The 18,108-nt window shown below is 54.4% G+C and overlaps 1 protein-coding gene across 1 annotated transcript in view; it reads left to right on the top strand.

The window, feature by feature from the left end:
* HLCS (holocarboxylase synthetase) overlaps positions 1-17,906 on the top strand; it is a 35,304-nt gene extending 17,398 nt beyond the window's left edge. Inside the window, exons 2-14 of the mRNA XM_078878298.1 lie at positions 1,088-1,388; positions 2,804-2,900; positions 4,083-4,179; positions 5,642-6,141; positions 6,471-6,759; positions 7,537-7,758; positions 8,607-8,768; positions 10,009-10,286; positions 12,607-12,674; positions 13,354-13,514; positions 14,348-14,462; positions 14,862-15,084; positions 16,065-17,906. Coding sequence (XP_078734424.1) covers positions 1,088-1,388; positions 2,804-2,900; positions 4,083-4,179; positions 5,642-6,141; positions 6,471-6,759; positions 7,537-7,758; positions 8,607-8,768; positions 10,009-10,286; positions 12,607-12,674; positions 13,354-13,514; positions 14,348-14,462; positions 14,862-15,084; positions 16,065-16,233 — 2,682 coding nt within the window. The 3' untranslated portion in view covers positions 16,234-17,906. The remainder of the gene's footprint in view (positions 1-1,087; positions 1,389-2,803; positions 2,901-4,082; positions 4,180-5,641; positions 6,142-6,470; positions 6,760-7,536; positions 7,759-8,606; positions 8,769-10,008; positions 10,287-12,606; positions 12,675-13,353; positions 13,515-14,347; positions 14,463-14,861; positions 15,085-16,064) is intronic.
* Positions 17,907-18,108: the final 202 nt, after the last annotated feature.

The following is an 18,108-nucleotide window of genomic DNA, read 5'->3' as shown; positions in this document are numbered from 1 at the left end:
TGAGGGTGATGGCTGTGAGGGTGATGGCTGTGTGGGTGATGGCTGTGAGGGTGATGGGGGTGATGATGGCTGTGTGAGGGTGATGGCTGTGTGGGTGATGGCTGTGTGTGTGATGGCTGTGTGAGGGTGATGGTGATGATGGCTGTGTGTGTGATGGGGGGTGATGATGGCTGTGTGTGTGATGGGGGGTGATGGGGGTGATGATGGCTGTGTGTGTGATGGGGGGTGATGGGGGTGATGATGGCTGTGTGTGTGATGGGGGGTGATGGGGGGTGATGATGGCTGTGTGTGTGATGGGGGGTGATGGGTGTGATGATGGCTGTGTGTGTGATGGGGGGTGATGGGGGTGATGATGGCTGTGTGTGTCATGGGGGTGATGGTGGTGGAGGTGATGGGGGTGATGATGGCTGTGTGAGGGTGATGGTGATGATGGCTGTGTGTGTGATGGGGGGTGATGGGGGGTGATGATGGCTGTGTGTGTGTAATGGGGGGTGATGGGGGTGATCATGGCTGTGTGTGTGATGGGGGGTGATGGGGGTGATGATGGCTGTGTGAGGGTGATGGTGATGATAGCTGTGTGTGTGATGGGGGGTGATGATGGCTGTGTGTGTGATGGGGGTGATGATGGCTGTGTGTGTGATGGGGGGTGATGGGGGTGATGATGGCTGTGTGTGTGATGGGGGGTGATGGGGGTGATGATGGCTGTGTGTGTGATGGGGGGTGATGGGGGTGATGATGGCTGTGTGTGTGATGGGGGGTGATGGGGGTGATGATGGCTGTGTGGGTCATGGGGGTGATGGTGGTGGAGGTGATGGGGTGATGATGGCTGTGTGTGTGATGGGGGTGATGATGGCTGTGTGGGTGATGGGGGTGATGATGGCTGTGTGTGTGATGGGGGTGATGGGGGTGATGATGGCTGTGTGGGTGATGGGGGTGATGTTGATGGCTGTGTGTGTGATGGGGGGTGATGGGGATGATGATGGCTGTGTGTGTGATGGGGGGTGATGGGGATGATGATGGCTGTGTGTGTGATGGGGGGTGATGGGGATGATGATGGCTGTGTATCGATGTCTCCGTGTTGCCGCAGGTGCGCGTCGACGTGAGCGGGTGGATCCGGACCGGCGCCCCGCGGGCCCGGGGCCCCGACCTCGTCACCTTCGTGGTCGAGGTTCGCTCCCCGTCGGCCGGGGCGGCCCCCGGCGTGGAGGCCCGGCAGGCGGGGGCGGCGGCACTGTGGTCGGGCTGCTGCGTGCCGCTGGCGCTGAGGCTTGGGGAGCCGCGCCGCGTCCTCGCCGAGGCCACGGAGGAGGCCTTCGCGAGGCTGGGAGCGGCCTTCCTCACCGTCGGGCTCCAGCTCGACTCGGGGGAGGAGGCCCACTCGCTCATCTGTGAGTCGGCGCCGGGGAACAATGTCGCGTCTTCGGAGACGAAGGTCCCCCGCGTAGCCTTGACAGACTGTTAGCGAGCAGCACCTATGAGGGCCGGCACGGCGCACGAGGGGGTGGGTGGCCAGCACAACGCCCGGCCGCCTTTGTCGCCTCAGTGGCGATGTTTACACACCGCACCGGGTACTCATTTGAGGCTGAGTCGACCTAGGGGAGGCCCATGACCGGGTCAGATAATCGTCACCGGTGTTGTCCGTAAGCGCTCATCGAACTCGGGTGGCCAGCGCACTAACCGCTACACTACCGCACCGCCTGCTAGGTCAGATTTAACAGTCAATTAAATTTGACTTCACACACAACACACTGCAGCCCCATCTCCTCCCGTGAGGCTTTATCTCTGCATGACAGCCATAGGTCGTTCCATGACATTGCCGTGGGGGCTGGGGTCGGCCACTGTCATTTTTGTTTGTTTTTAAACCACACGCAAGAGGGCCGAGTTGAGGGCGTCTGCCTCGTGTGTGCTTGTGGTACACGGTGCGGTGGCTAGGAGATGTGGTGGCTAGGAGATGTTAACTACCTCGCCTGGTATGCAGGAGGTCGTGGGTTCGATCCCGTCATGGCGTGGATTTTTCTCCGGGTCCTCCGGTTTTTCCATTCACATTTAGAATCCACATCACGCGTTTATTTGGCTGCTGTACATTTCCACGTGATGATCCTCTTTGTTGAACTATCATTTGTGGCCGGGTCATTTCTGAAAAAGAGCTACATAGCTCAGTGGGCCTTACCCAGTAAGATAAAACGTTTTGTGTGTTTGTACAAACCCGGCGACCCGAGTTCGAGATGGAGCAGTGACGAGTATCTGAGTCGGTCCTGGGCCTCCCCTAGGTCAACTCAGCCTCAAATGAGTACCTGGTGCGTTGTGTAAACAGCGCCACTGGGGAGACAAATGCGGCCGGGCGTGATTCTGGCCACCAACCCCCTCGTGTGCCTTTCCGGCCTTTATAGGTGCTCGCTAACAGCACTTGCCCCAACAGTCTGTTACAGGCTATATGGGGGATCTTTGTTTCTTTGTCTTTGTACTCATGCGGGGAGCAGTAAGTGTAGTGGTTAGCGTGCTGCCCTACAAACCCGGTAACCCGAGTTCGATCCCCGCTCACAGGCCAACACCCAGTGGCTATTATCTGAACTGGTCCTGGGCCTCCCCTAGGTCGACTCGGCCTAAAATGAGTACCTGGTGCGGTGTGTAAACATCACCACTGGGGAGACAAAGGCGGCCGGGCGTGATTCTGGCCACCAACCCCCTCGTGTGCCATTCCGGCCTTCATAGGTGCTCGCTAACAGCACTTGCCCCAACAGTCTGTTCAGTCTATATGGGCGATCGTTGTATTTGTGTGCCTGTGTGTGCCTGTGTGTGACAGCCGTGGACTTAGAGGGCTTCCTCTGCACTGAAGCGGGCCCTCCTAAAGTACAACTCGGAATCTCTGAAGAAGCTGTCGGGTGCCAAGTCTTGCACAGGTGCGCGTACGCTGTGTGTGCATGTGTACATCGTGTGTGTGTGTACATCGTGTGTGTGTGTACATCGTGTGTGTGTACATCGTGTGTGTGTGTGTACACCGTGTGTGTGTGTACACCGTGTGTGCGTGTGTGTGTACATCGTGTGTGTGTGTACATCGTGTGTGTGTTTACACCGTGTGTGTGTGTACACCGTGTGTGTGTGTACACCGTGTGTGTGTGTACACCGTGTGTGTGTGTACATCGTGTGTGTGTGTGTACACCGTGTGTGTGTGTACACCGTGTGTGTGTGTGTACACCGTGTGTGTGTGTACACCGTGTGTGTGTGTACACCGTGTGTGTATACCGTGTGTGTGTGTACACCGTGTGTGTGTACATCGTGTGTGTGTGTACACCGTGTGTGTGTACATCGTGTGTGTGTGTACATCGTGTGTGTGTACATCGTGTGTGTGTGTGTACATCGTGTGTGTGTGTACACCGTGTGTGTGTGTGTACACCGTGCGTGTCGGGACTCTCTTGTACACAGCATGGGGTCCACTGTGGAAAATCGTATCCTGGATAAACAACCCACGGGGCAATAGACCAAGATGCCATTGTGACCAAAGCCATTGATGCCACGCGACCCCCAATAATCTGCCTTTACAGGGTCCCACCGTCTCCTCCTCCTAGGCCTTGGCTTCCCTTGGTCGCTGGACCCGTGGAGGCCACCCCAGTGTCTCTTCTCTAGGCAATCGGCCCTCCTCCCACCCAGCCCAGCCACTATTGCCTCATCACATCTCTTAGTGTTTTTCGGTAAAGTCACGTAGGTAAAAAATGCAATTTAAATTAATAAAAATAAAATAATAATAATAAAAATTGTGAATTTTATTATTTGATTTTAATTAATTTAATTTCATTTTTTTACCTACGTGACTTTACCGAAAAAACCAAGAGTATGAATCCTTGCAGTCACGAAAGCTTCAAATCTAGAATCATCACATCTCCACACTCGCATTGCCACGTTCCCTCGCTGACCTCTGCATGGGTTCTCCGGTCTTGCCATGAAAATGTCAAGCATTTGTCTCCGACACCTTGCCTCAGATGTCAACATTCTTTTCAAGCTGCTTAGTTAGAGTCCAGCTCTCTGATCTGTAGTACAGTCGAGGTATCGCTGCTCATGTTGACAATGGCTGCTGTATTCTGCAGGCACAACCCAGCGTGTTCTGTTGGAACGAGACCAAAAGACGACCCCGAGGTGACCTGTGAGGCTGAGGTCACCGCCACTCGACTGCCCAGAGCCCAGGTCAAGCCTCCCACTGCACCGCTCCATACACGATCAGCGAGAAGACCGCCTGAGCACAGCTGTCGGTGTTCAGAATCGAGTGAAATGTTACAGTTACTTAATTGGCAGCGGTGCACAAGCACCAAAAACAACAAAAACGCACGCAAAGGAAAACTTGGTGAGAATCTAATTTTAAACGGCTTCGTTCACGGAGATTTTATCTCATAACAGCGAAGGCGCAGGCAACCGCAGACGAGTCGATAGACAGCCAGGTGCGATGTCAACAGTTGTCCAAGCTCTGTGATCCTCTCTGTAGATGTTTACCCAACTCTACGAAGAAGTGTGTGTACATGTGGGAGGAGACGGGAATGCCCCCCCTGGCGTGCGAGAGGGGTAGATACTCACGAAATGTATTCTCATACCTGGTCCCCCTTCAGACAGTCGCCTCCTTTAGAGCCACAACTTGCCCTCGCTGTTCATCACGCAGTCCATGTAGGACTTGGGCTGTACTGACGCTACTGCAGGCATGGAAGGCCCTTCCTGCTCACCGCCATCACATCGATTCTTACAAGCGATTCCGTGCTGGTTGCGCGAGCGTAGAGTTTGAACGTGGAACAATCTCCCGGAAGCGCTGCATGTACCACCAGTCTGAACTTGTGTAAATTGTTACCTAAGACAACACTGTTACGCACGGTACACGGGACACACCGAGCGACTACACTAACATGCACGTACACCACGCACACGCACGTGGAATGTACTCGTAGACACGCAATCTACGGTATGTGTGTATTGGGGGCTTTGTACACAGATTTAAATTGAAATCGTGGCTAGCTTAGACTTGCAGACTTGCAAATTCATGGTGGTTACTCAAACGTTCACGTGCTCCCCACCTTCACCAGCCCACTCCGATCAGCCCGGTGAAGTATGGTAACCACCACGACCCACAGGGTGTAGGGGGAGGCCCTTATCCAGCAGTGGATTGACAAACACGTTTGTTGTCCAGTGGCCGAGCGAGAAGCCCTTTCCCACACCCCTGGGTGGGCGGGGTCACCCAGAGTGGTGTTAGAAAGTGCAGCCTTCACTTAAATCCTGTGGACTTTGGCTCCCTTGACACGTATGGCTCAGGGAAGTGAAACTTATTAAGCAAAAGCAGCAAAGTTGCTTTATCCAGCTCGAGATGTTAACCGAGTTAGGACGACGTACACCTTGACACCGTGTGTCACGCACCTGAACGACGGCAATGGCACGCCACCGCAACTCTCTCACGTGCACACACACACGTGTGCGCGCAACATCAACAATTACTTCACAACCCTTTGTCGATGCTCTGTCGGCCATGACAATTGGCCATCCCGAAATTTGAGCTCACCGAACCGGTCGCTGCCGGTCGATGTGGGAGGCGCCCGGAATCCGTTCCGAGATTGGATATTAACCGACAACGTCGTCGCGACGCTGACGCCACCGCTGCCGGTTGCATCAGGGCGCGGCAGAGATGGCCGAGCCGCTCGACGATGCGAGAGGCGCCGGCTGCCACGTGGGCGAGCCGCGTGGGGGGGCGGCGGCGGCGGCGGCGGCGTCGACGGGGGAGGAGCACGAGGATGCCCGGCCCCTGCACCTATCGAGCTGTTGCGAGTGCCTCGGGCTGGAGAGCAGCACCATCGAGTCCGTGCGCTCCGCCTCCATGGAGAACCTCGTGGAGCTCCCGCGAGACTGCGACAGCGACGACGACGACGACGACGACGACGATGATCGCGACTGCGAGCGGACCGGCAACGCGGAGCCCGATCGCCAGGACGCGCCCAGGGCGGACGGCCGGGAAGGCCCGCGGGGCGGCCGGCAGAGCGGTTCCGAGGACGAGCGGCTGGACGAGCCGGGAAGCGAGGCGCGGGAGGGGACGCGAGCGCGGGGTCACGGGTCGTCGAACAAGCCGCCCAACGTGCTGGTTTACACCGGGCAGGACGGGCCCGACGCTGACCGCAGGTGCGTTTGGCGTGGCGCGCGAGCCTCGTAAACCCGCGGCCCTGGCCCTCGATGCCTCGTCCGGCTCCCAAATCGCTACGCGTCGCCTACAAAATCGCCCCGTCTCCAAGAACCTCCAAGGACCCGCCCCTGCTCACCTTGCCCCTCTCCTCTCACTCTGCTCCCCTTCGTGCGCCCCCTTCCGATCCAGCAGCCGGGCCTGCCGCTCGGTGCGAGATCGCTCCTTCTCCTCTGCTGCCCCCATTGGCCGAATCCCCCTCCAGCCATCCGCGCTGTCGACTCACGTCCGGGCTTTGTTACCTCCGTGCTCTCTTCTGCCCGTGCGGCAGGTTCGGGCTCGTGTGCGCCGCCCTCCACTCGGTTCTGCGCCCCGACCACTACACCGTCTACCGCCTCGAAGAGGCGCCGGCTCGGGCCCACCCGTGGCCCGAGCACACGCGGCTGCTGGTGCTGGCGTCGCCACGGCCGCTGCCCGAGGAGACGAGCGAGCGGTTCCTCGCGTACGCGGCCAGCGGCGGCGCCGTGCTGGCGCTCTGCTCGCGTGCTTCGTGCGGGGGCGTGGGCGTGCGGCGGGGAGGAGGAGGAGGGCAGGAGGAGGAGGGCGCACGCGTGGCGCAGGTAGCGTGTGTGCACGGGGAACGTCGGGTACGCGGGGTACACAGGGTACGTGAGCACTGCTCGGGGTCGGCGTTTGTGACTCAATTTGCTGGGCAACATCTGCACGGCATCAACTCAAAAACATCGGTCTGTCCACAGACCCCCCCCCAGTCACTGAGTACATTGCACAATATGTTAATTTTGTTATTCAATGCAGCAACTGACCGTCTGTGGCCGCATGTATTTTATTTTTCATTTTGCACCCAGCATATGAACTTTGGACAATGCTGTTTGTACGTAAGCACTGCTGTGTTATCCTGGTGTGGGTTTTGTGTAAATATTTCATTTTGCTCTTGCTAGTTTGCGCATTTTCCCCCCGAGATGTCCTGTCACTGCTGCTGCGGCCTTGAGCTGTGGGCGTCCTTGTAGCAGAGCTGCTTAGCCCAGTGGGGCCTTACGTCATTATAACTGTTGAGAAAAGTGAGTGGGCTTGGGCAGGGCCTGCTGCCCAGAAGAGACGGTGGCCGATTGTCAAGGATAATGATGGGAGTCGCAGCCCCGTGGTGGAACGTATCCGAGGACACGGCCCACCGGGGGGAGAGATGGAGCGTTGAAATCGACTCGCTGCAGGTGGATGGCCCTTTACGTCGCAGGTACCGAGCGATGGCGACAGCTTGGGGGAAGGCCTTCATCCAGCAGTGGAATGATCATGGCTGATGATGCGGCCACAAGTACATTGGTACACGTTGTCCATGTGCACAAAAGATGCACCTCCCTCCCCCCCCCTCTCTGCTGCAGCCAATCAGGTTTCAGAGGGGCGGCGACAAGCCCGATGTCATCCTTAGCGCACCCACCGACGGGGTCATCGTGGGGGTCGGAGGTGACGGCGCGGAGGTCACGGCCGCCCTGGAGGATGCTGGGTGCGTGGAGGTCTGGGCTCGATTGGCCGGGTCTGGAGGGGAAGCCGTGATCGTCTACCAGGCCTACGGGGAGGAGGGCGGCGCCGTGGTTCTCTGCCAGGTCTCCGATGCCATCGCTACACAGCCGCGTGTGTGCGTGTGTGCGTGTGTGCGTGTGTGCGTGCGTGCGTGTGTGCGTGTGTGCGTGTGTGCGTGCGTGCGTGTGTGCGTGTGTGCGTGTGTGCGTGTGTGCGTGCGCATAGCGGCGTGTGCATAGAGTTTGTGTACCTTTGCAAGGCGGTCGGGCGTGGTGCTGGCCACCCACTCCTTGTGTGCCCTGCTGGCTTTCAAATCAAGCTTAATATTGATACCAGTGTGCCTGTTACTAATATTCCCATATTAATCGAGAGAAGCTTCACCGAGTTTCTAATCTTTTTCAGGAGGTTCCAACATTGGCAAATTTGGCTCATCCTTCTTCAGAATTTTGCATTATGGAGGAAACCAGTTTTCCCAGAGAAAATCATTGAGAAATGAAAACGAATTTCTTTAGAACTGCTTTGTGTGTTTAGATTATTGTCCTTCCCCCGCACCTCCGATTTGCATGGTTGGCTACATACGGTCAGAAAGAAGTTAAACATACATCAGTGCTTCTCTAACAGCGCTTTTTCCAAAAGTATGTCAAGGCTATAGCTTTGTCTTTGTACCCTTGCATCATCGCGTACACCTGTTTGTGTGCACCCATGCATGTGTGTCTTTGTACGCCTACTGACAAACGGAGAGCAGTAGTGCAGTGCTTGGCATCTGTGTGCACAGGCCACGGTGTTCAGTGTGCGCTCGTGCGTGCGTCAGAGCCAGTGTGTCCACCCACGTGTGCGCGCCCCGGGTCTCTACGTTAATTCATTGCACGTGTTGATTCGCGCGCGCGTACTCGTCGCGTGTGCGCGTGTGTGCTTTGTTGGCCTGTCTTAGGTCGACCTGACGGGCTCCCTGGCCGGAGTCGAGGGGGTCCTGGCGCCAGACGGCCAAGCGCGCTGTGAGGTTCTCGCCGAGATCCTGGGCCACCTGGGTTTGAACTGTGGTCCAGGCGACGCGCCCACTCTCACCCCGGCTATACTGTGGGCCCTGGAGCCGGTGAGACTGCTGCTCGGGGAGGGAGAGAGAGAGGCGTGGATTTCCTGTCGTTTAGAATGCGTTGCAACCGAGGTTGAACGTCGTAATGCGTTGGCTCTGTGTGTGACTCGGGGTCACATCTCGTAAAGATGGTCCAATGTGAATTAAAGTTGAGCGTAAAGTCGTGTTGCCGTTAGGGACTCGCCCGAGAAAGAACCGGCGACAGTGGTCAAAGTCTTTTCCTGCTCAAATGAGCATTGAGGCGGTGCTCATTCTCAGGGGTGGAAATTCCGCATTCCTGTGGTAAAAACGAGACGAACCAGAGGACAAATTTGTCTGACTTCCCCACAAAGTGGTATTCTATCTCCCCCGAATATGCCGAGTCAACCCCCAAAACCGGGATTTGACCTCGCAACCCTGCAACTGATGAGCGGCTCGCTCTGCGGCCGAGCTACTTGGCCAGTTGGCGATAAAATAAGCAGTTACACTATGAGACCTCCTTTACCAAGTGGCAAAATATAGTAATAGGGTTTTACCCTTTCAACTGGTACAAAACTGACACCTTTATGCCTTGTATAAAGGTGTCAGTTGTGCCTTGTATAAAGGTGTCAGTTTTGTACCAGTTGAAAGGGTAAAAACCTATTACTATATTTTGCCACTGGTAAAGGAGGTCTCATAGTGTAAATGCTTTGATAGTGCGCTGTTTTTGAGTTGTACGCCTTTTGGCGTCATCTGGTCCAACACCAATGGAGACTGGGCTCTAAGAAAAGCTGTCTCGGGTGTGGACCAATCAGCTTCAAGGACAGTGCATATAATTATCATCATCAGAGTTGTTTATTTTTGTTTGCATTTTGACTGCTTGTGTTGTGGTTATTGCAAACATGATGCCTTGTATAAAGGTGTCAGTTTTGTACCAGTTGAAAGGGTAAAAACCTCATTGGAACCTCATTTGCCAGTAAAAAATATGATAATTGTTTTTTTACCCTTCTATTTGGCAACAAAACTGGCACCTTTTTTTTTACAAGGAGTCATGTTTACATAGACCACAATACCTGCAGTCATAATGCAAACAAAAAACATAACTCTGATAATGTGCACAGGACAGTGCACATTATCAGAGTTATGACTCTTTGTAAAAAAGGTGTCAGTTTTGTTGCCAGATAGAAGGGTAAAACAATTATCAGGGTAAAAACCTATTACTAAAATAAGCAGTGCTAAATGTTTGGGTGCGGCTCGTGTGCCGTGTCCCTCGTGTCGCCAGCGCATGAAGCGTTCCCTGCTGAGCGCCCTGGAGCCCCGGCTAAGCGAGTCCGGGGTGCTGGCATCCCGCAGGGTCTCCCTCCGGTTCGTGCGCTCGCTCGCGGACGGCGACGTCGCCACGCCGACCCTGCTCCCCGTCGTCACCGAGGCGCCCCCCGACCTCCTGGCCCCGCCGCACTTTGACCTGGAGGCGTACCGCGGGATGCTGCGCACGCGGCTGCTGGGGCGGCTGGTGGTGCACTGTGAGGTGGTGGGCTCCACCATGGAGCTGCTTGATGGGTGAGCGTCCTGGCTTCCCACTCGGACTGTGAATCCGTGCCTCGAGTTGGGAGCCAAGCCGCCGGCTTTCAGAGCACGGCGAGCGTGAACCACGGGTGCAAGGCTGGGAGTGGACGCGAGTTCACACGAGACCCCCTAAGTTCACACAGAGACCGCTGCTGTGATGCGAGCAAGTCGCATTTGGGCGATCCTGTTCTTTTCCAATTGCGGAAAGGTTCAATCTGCCGCGACCGGTGCGGATACGATGTAAGGAAGTCCAGTGCTTGCAGGGGGCAGTGATCCCCCCAATGGCTCGGGGTGGTGGTGGTGGTGGTGGGATCCGCGATGAGGGGCTTCGTCAGGACGATGTTTGCAACCGCAGCCAGCAAGACCCCTTTGGCGCCGCCACATATTAGCCGAGTCCATGCAGGGCACCAACATTCTTTAATTATTGGCCATTACGAGTTCAGGGAGATATCTGGCCAATTGGAGTTGAATGCACAATTGGCATAAACTGCAAGATGAACGTGGCTTTCGCGGCCAGTATTACCCATGGGTTAGATCGCGTTATTTATAAATGTGTCGCAACCCTCCACCACCCGACACGGCCAATCAGTAACTTTTGAGATTGATTACATTTTGAGAAACTGTCTACGTGCACGACAACCACAGAACCCGATTAACGTAAATTGTACAGTCGAGTTTCGACTCGTGACGACCGGCAGAAGCCAGCGGCCCTGTGGTATTGACGACGGACGACTTTTGACCTTTAACCTTTGACCTTTAGAGTGTGACCGAACATTTTCACCGTGCACGTCTTCTTCTTGGTTCTTTCGGTAAAGTCACGTAGAATGGAAATAATAAAATAATAAAAATAAAACATAATAAAATAATTCTCACGACGTTTCGGCCACAGCGCAAGCAGCCGTCCTCAGGTGGAGAACAGGTCTGTCGAGAAGACAGAGTCTGAATGAGATTGTCTTCTCGACAGACTGCAGTCACGAAAGCTTTAAATCGAAACGTGCACGACTTCTTACGGGGTTTTAGAAGCCTCCAGACTCGTCCCAGTTGCGTGTCTTGAGTTTGAGAGCGGGAAATCGTTTTGCGTTGATGACAAAAATCCGGTTACGTTTTCGGGGAGGCAGCCTCTGGTGGAGGGGACTCGGAGCTGCTGGCATTTCACGGAGCGGGCTCTCATCATCATATCATCATCATCATATCATCATCATCATATCATCATCATTATCGACTGAGTTATTGAATTTCAGGTCGCTTGGCGAGTTCAAATCCTGGCTGGAGGGAATGTGCGAAAACTACCAGAACTCGCTGTAAACGGCATGAACAATGAACAGCGCGAAAAACACGAATGAACAACGTAGTGAAAATATCCTGCCGTGGGTGCACGACGATAAACCGAGTGGATAGCCTCCCCCCCTGAGTTCACGGAGCTTGGTTACAGCATTCATAGCAGTGATGGCAGAGGTGGTCCTCCAGCATGGCCCTAACACACGCGGCTAGCGAAGGTGAAACAAAGTGAAGATGTATATTCTTGGTTCTTTCGGTAAAGTCACGTAGAAGGGAAATAATAAAATAATATAAATATAAAATAATAAAAAATATGAATATGAATCCCTGCAGTCACGAAAGCTTTAAATCAAAAGTGAAGATGCATACTACTCTGTGGGTGAATCAACAATGTTTGTCCTGTGGATTAACTTGTCTCTGCCATAGAAATGGTCTGTAAGCAAGTGGTGAGCGCTGCCTAAGTGCAACTTTAAGCAGGAACACGTAGGCTTTCGCGACCAATATTATTCATAATCAACGTTTTTGGGTTTAGATCGCGTTATTTATAAATGTGTCGTAACCCTCCACCACCCGACACGGCCAATCAGTAAAAAGTGTCACGTTGACAAAAGACAAATAGTTCACTGCTTTAGCCCACCGGTGTGTTGAAGCGTGAAACCACAACATTTACAATTTTTGAGTACGACGTTTCGCTGGTAATTGCCCGATGATGCTGGATGCAATTACCAGCGAAACGTCGTACTCAAAAATTGTAAATGTTGTGGTTTCACGCTTCAACACACCGGTGGGCTAAAGCAGTGAACTATTTGTCTTTTGTCAAAGTGACACTTTTTACTGATTGGCCGTGTCGGGTGGTGGAGGGTTACGACACATTTATAAATAACGCGATCTAAACCCAAAAACGTTGATTATGAATTTAAGCAGGAATTCACTCTGACCGTTCACATGTGCAATGTCACCGCCGCGACGATCAGTAATGGTGATGCCTCCTATATACGAACTTGCACAGCAGTGTGCGCGTGTGTGTGTGTCTCAGTGTGATCCCTCACCTTCCAGACGATGTCGGCCTCATCGCCATCGCCACCCGGCAGACTCAGGGCAAAGGTCAGTCCACAGCCATCGTGAGAGCCGTGATGAAAGTGGTGTGTTGGGTTCAAATATATTTTCCGGGCTGCTGGTATACCAGAGTAGGTGGCACGCGACTACTAGTAGCCACAGCGATGAGAAGAATGCTGGATGCGCGGTGTACCGTGGTGTGGGAATATTCTGTACAGCACTGGCCCAGGCAGATCCTATGTAAGTCTATGGGTCCTATGTAAGTCTATGGGTCTCTTAGTCTATGGTTCCTAGGCAGCGCGTAATTTTTCAGCAAGTATTCTCTATGTTGCTGGTAGACTGCAACAGGTGGCACGTGACCCGTAGTAGCCACCCACGGCCATAGCGATGAGAGGGTATACTGGATGTGGTGGTGTGCAGGGTGTGGGAATAACTTCCGGCTGGCATGGAGAAGCCACCCTGCGTTGTTCCATTGTCTCTGGGCCGCTGCTCCTCCAGCAGAGGTCCCAACCGGGTACCCGTTTGCCACCCTGGTGTGGCCGGGTACGGGTAGGCCGTGAGTCACCGGTGAGTAACCGTTTGTCACTCATTTCGGGTAGGGTATGGGTACGGGTAGCGTACGGGTACCCATACCTGGCCGGGTACGGGTACGGGTACCCGTTTGCGACCCTGGTACGGCCGGGTACGGGTAAGGAATCAAAACCCGTTTGCGACCTCTGTCCTCCAGGCCGGGGCGGGAACGCGTGGCTGAGCCCCGTCGGCTGCGCCATGTTCACGCTGCCGCTGGCGGTGCGCTCCGACTCGCGCCTGGGGCAGCACCTGCCGTTCCTGCAGCACCTGGTGGCGCTGGCGGTGGTGGAGGGCGTGCGCTCGGCGCCGGGATACGAGGCGAGGGTCACAGCCTTTCGCGCAGGCCACTCACACGAGCTCATCGCTCGATCGCAGTCATGCCCCACCTGTCCCTAGGACGACCGCTGTTGTCTTCCTGGCAAAGTGGAAGTGGTCCCCGTTTTTATTAACTCTGTATGGATGATGCGCCGAGTCGACCCCCCCCCTCCCCCAACCCGGATTTGAACTCGCGATTTTCCGGTTGCGAGCCGCTCGCTCCACCGCCGAGCCAGCTGGCCTGTTGAACTCGATTACGCGACACCGTTTGGATTGACGTCCAGATGCAAAAGCGTCTCGAGGCACTTTCCCAACGCAGCGTGCCGGCACTGCTTCAAAGGGGGGGAGGGCATTCGAACACTTGGCAGGGTGGGCAACGAGATTCGACGTTCAACTTCATATCAAGGTGGAACGCTGAACAAAACGAGTGGCGGTCCGACTGGCCCATTGTCTTATCATCCAATCTGCTCTCACCCCCGATTTGTAATTACCCTGCTAATGGTACAATGTATGATCTACCTTGCATTGAAGAATCCCTGTGTAATAATACCCTTGAAGGAGCAATCGGTGAGACGCACTCGAAGTTAGGTCGGTATCATCACAGTGAAATTTGAGATTGAATTAATTTGACTCGTTTTTATTAATTTCTCCTTATTTTGTGCCGACGTCGTTGGCGTATAATCGGCATCATTCTCGCTTGCACGATTCTTGCTTGCACGATTCTTGCTTGCACGATTCTTGCTTGCATTATTCGCACGCTTGGGAATCGCTGCTCTGTTGCTGCGCTCACGCGACGCACGTGTCTGCTTAACCTTCTCTCCACTGTGTGGGCGCAGGACATTGACTTGAGGGTCAAATGGCCAAATGACATTTACTATGGGTCGGAGTTCAAGGTGGGTGGAGTCCTGGTCAACTCCACCCTCACTGGAGACACCTTCCAAGTGCTCATTGGTACGCGCGCGCTGGTATACACGTAAGCAGCCACTGTTCAATAGTCACTGACATACACAAAGACATTCCTCCTCCTCGAAGACACCGGTGTAACCATCAACTGTATCAGAACATCAATAAGCCAATGAACAAATCTCATGATGAATGAAAAATGTAAGACAAGCCATGGTTCGACTGGCTGTGCAACCCAAGCTATGGACTAAGTAAACCGCTGTAGTCTGCGTTCCTTCAACAGAGGAGGAAAAGCAAAACTACACAAACTCTCTCCTGAAGCCCTCTCATTGTGGCGAGCAGACACTCCTGGACCATATCGCTGCTGCCACGCGCAATACGAGATTAGAATAATGTGCGTTGTACCGTACACACTTCCCGGTGTTGACGGCGCTCTCGGTGCACCAGGTTGCGGCGTGAACGTGAGCAACGATCGCCCCACATGGTGCGTGAACGCCGCTGTGGCGGAATGGAACGGAGCCAGGAGAGCGGGAGATGCGCCGCTGGCTCCGATGAGCACCGCCGGATCCATCGCGAGCACCGTCACGCAGCTGGAGCGGCTCGTCGACTCGTTCCAGGCGGGCGGCCCGGCTGCCGTCCTCCCGCTTTACTACCAGCGCTGGCTGCACAGGTGAGGGGACGGGAGCGTGGATCGTGTTGCCCGGATCGCTTTGAACAACGCCAAGATGGACCTCGGCCCGGCCTCGTCCACTTGCTCGGCCTAGGCCAGGACAGCTTTAAACCACAGCGGTGGTTGCGGTCGGCCCGGGTTATCGGCGCCGTAAAACATCGGCCGGCTGGGCGCTGCTGTTTCACGCACACATCGCACGTTTTAAATTTCGATTTAAAGCTTTCGTGACTGCAGGGATTCGTCTTCTTGGTTCTTTCGGTAAAGTCACGTAGAAGGGAAGTAATAAAATAATAGAAATAAAACATTAAATAATTCTCACGACGTTTCGGACACTGTCTTTCCGACAGACCTGTTCTTCACCTGAGGACGGCTGCTTGCGTTGTGGCCGAAACGTCGTGAGAATTACTTTATTATGTTTTACTTCTATTATTTTATTATTTCCCTTCTACTTGACTTTACCGAAAGAACCAAAAAGATGAGTTGCACGTTATGTTGAGGGGGTGAGCGGGTTTCATTATTTATTCGTGAGCTTGTTTACGCAGGGAAGCCTGAGTCTCAAGATGCTTTTTTTTATTGGGTTCTGCAAAGTTTTTTCGCAGGAGGGAGAGATGTCGTTGCTGTGTGTAATCCCAATTGAGAAAATTGCAGGTCATCTTTCAGCATGTTTGGCCAATACCAGTCACATTGTTTCTTTTTTGCTATGGGAGGAAACCGGTGAACCTGTACAAACCTGTGTAGAACAGGGGAGAACATACAAACTGCACACATTTATAATATCACACACTCAGCAGAACAGGGGTAGAACCCCGCACAGAAAACATCCAGAGTTAGGAATCGAACCCAGGAACTCCCTGCGGTGAGGCGGCACGAGTGCCGTCACCGCGCCGCTCCCCCCCCCCCCCATCGCCACGTTATAACACGCCGTGTTGTTGTCGTCTTCGCGTGTCCGCATCTCCCCCCACCACCCCCGCCACCCATAGCGGGACCCAGGTGCGACTCAACAGCGACACCGGACCGGAGGCCACGGTGCTCGGACTCGACGACTTTGGGTTCCTGCGCGTCCTCTCTCGGGACGGCACCACGCTCACCTTGCAGCCCGACGGCAACTCGTTCGACATGACGCGCAACCTCATCGTGTGCAAGCAGTAGGTGGCCCGCACCGCTGGAGCCGGACTTGGTAGGAAAAGCGGCATCCGGAGGGCAGCATCGCCGATTCAATGAGGGGAGAGTTGCCGTTACTCCGTCTAGGACACGGATACAGGATTCAGAAGGGTCCTGGAGTTGCTCCCACACCTTGGGGGACTCGATTGGCCGCGAGTCATTTTTACTAAACTGTGTTGCCAGGAAAACCCCCAAAACGTGTCTCTCCCTAGATCAGGGGTCGGCAACCTACGGCTCCGGAGCCGCATGCGGCTCTTTACGGGCTGCTTCTTGACGATATGTACGTATGTACAGTATGTACTCAGATGCATTGCGGCTCTTGAAATACTGAATTTTGTACCGAATTGGAAAGAAATGGCTCTTCTTGTTATTTTGGTTGCCGACCCCTGCCCTAGATCTAGCAACAAAACTTGGCGAGTGGGCAAATTTGTGGACACATGCTGTCCCCTGCTGTTTACACGGTCGCACGCATGCTGGATGAGTGCCTCCTTGCACCTACTTACCGCGGGCCGTGGTGGTTATTTGGTTATTTGACCGTCCTGCACCGTGCAGTTGATGAGAGAGTAGTGCAGTGCAACAGCAATACCGTCCATTTAATTACCCAGCAGAGCTTCACCGGGTCTTAACTGTACAGTATTTAGGAGGGTGCTGCTGCTGCTGCTGATACGTTGGGATGTTTGGCCTTGAATGCCGTTGGTAGCGAGAGCTTTGGCTTCGTGTGGGAGAACCGCGGAGACAACTCGCGCGCATGAGGGCATGGCAGAGCTCGGCACGGATCGCTTCAACCCACGGGGTCCAATTTACGGGCCCCATCTGGACCCACTGCCGTTCCGCCACAACGTTGGCCTCTAATACCCACGGCTGGGTTATCATCCAGATGGCGGGGAGATATCTCGAACGCGTTGCGAGCCGGGGTTGAAAAAGCACACGAGATGGACAGTCGAGCCCAGGACCTCGTCACGCTGGGCGGACACCGGACCGGAGACGCCACGGTGTTGAGATGTTAACTACCTCGCCTGGTCCGTACCAGGTCTTGGGTTCGATTCTGACCCCGATGCCCTGATATTTGGAGTGCTCGTGATCTCCCTGTGGGCGCGTGGGTTGTTCTCCGGGCCCCTCACTGTTTTGCCCTCCACATTTACACACACACATGGGTTGAGATTATTTGGCAGCTGATATAAATCCCCACGTGCAATGGCGATGATTTTAGCCACTTCGACGAGCTAATCGCCTCTGAAAAATGGCCCATCGCTCGGTGGGGCTTTGCTTGTAAGATTAAAGGGCTGCTCGCTAGACCCGATTCTGATAAATCCCGTAGGTGCTGGCGCATGCAGGGGTAGTTTGGTTATACGTGGCGAGTTGGCCAGGGTTTGGCGAGCAGCTATTAGGGGCTTTGCGAACAGCGCTTACCACAAACAGTTCGTATAGGCTTACAGGGGGAAGGGGGTGATCTTTGGGGTTTGGTGTGAGGTTGACGAGTGGGTGGCGTGAGACCAAAATTCCCTTGCCCGTGATGCTGTGAGAGCGTGAGACGCGGTTGGAAACAGCTTTTTGTTTTGTTTGTGTCTCAAGTTAGGACGGTTTATTCCAGTTAACGCTGCTGTTGTGTTGTAATCCAGCGCTTAAACCCGTGTACAATAAAGAGATTATCTGACTTTGCACCGAGGACATCGTGTTTCTTTACTGTGGTCGTCAGTGGGGGCTGCGAGTGAGAGGGCACAGATGTATTGCGATTCAGGCCGCTCCTAAGCGTTTCAAACAAAAGTGGATGTCGAGTTTTGTTTGAAACGCTGGGAGGCTTCACGTCCACCCGCCATGTTGGGTAAGCATTGTAACGTGACGTCACTCCCGCCATGTTGGTTA

The sequence above is a fragment of the Lampetra fluviatilis genome, chromosome 50, assembly GCF_964198595.1.
Source record: "Lampetra fluviatilis chromosome 50, kcLamFluv1.1, whole genome shotgun sequence".
Classification (NCBI taxonomy): Eukaryota; Metazoa; Chordata; class Hyperoartia; order Petromyzontiformes; family Petromyzontidae; genus Lampetra; species Lampetra fluviatilis.
Note: the sequence above shows the minus strand (reverse complement) of the source record. Positions and strands in the feature narration are given on the sequence as shown.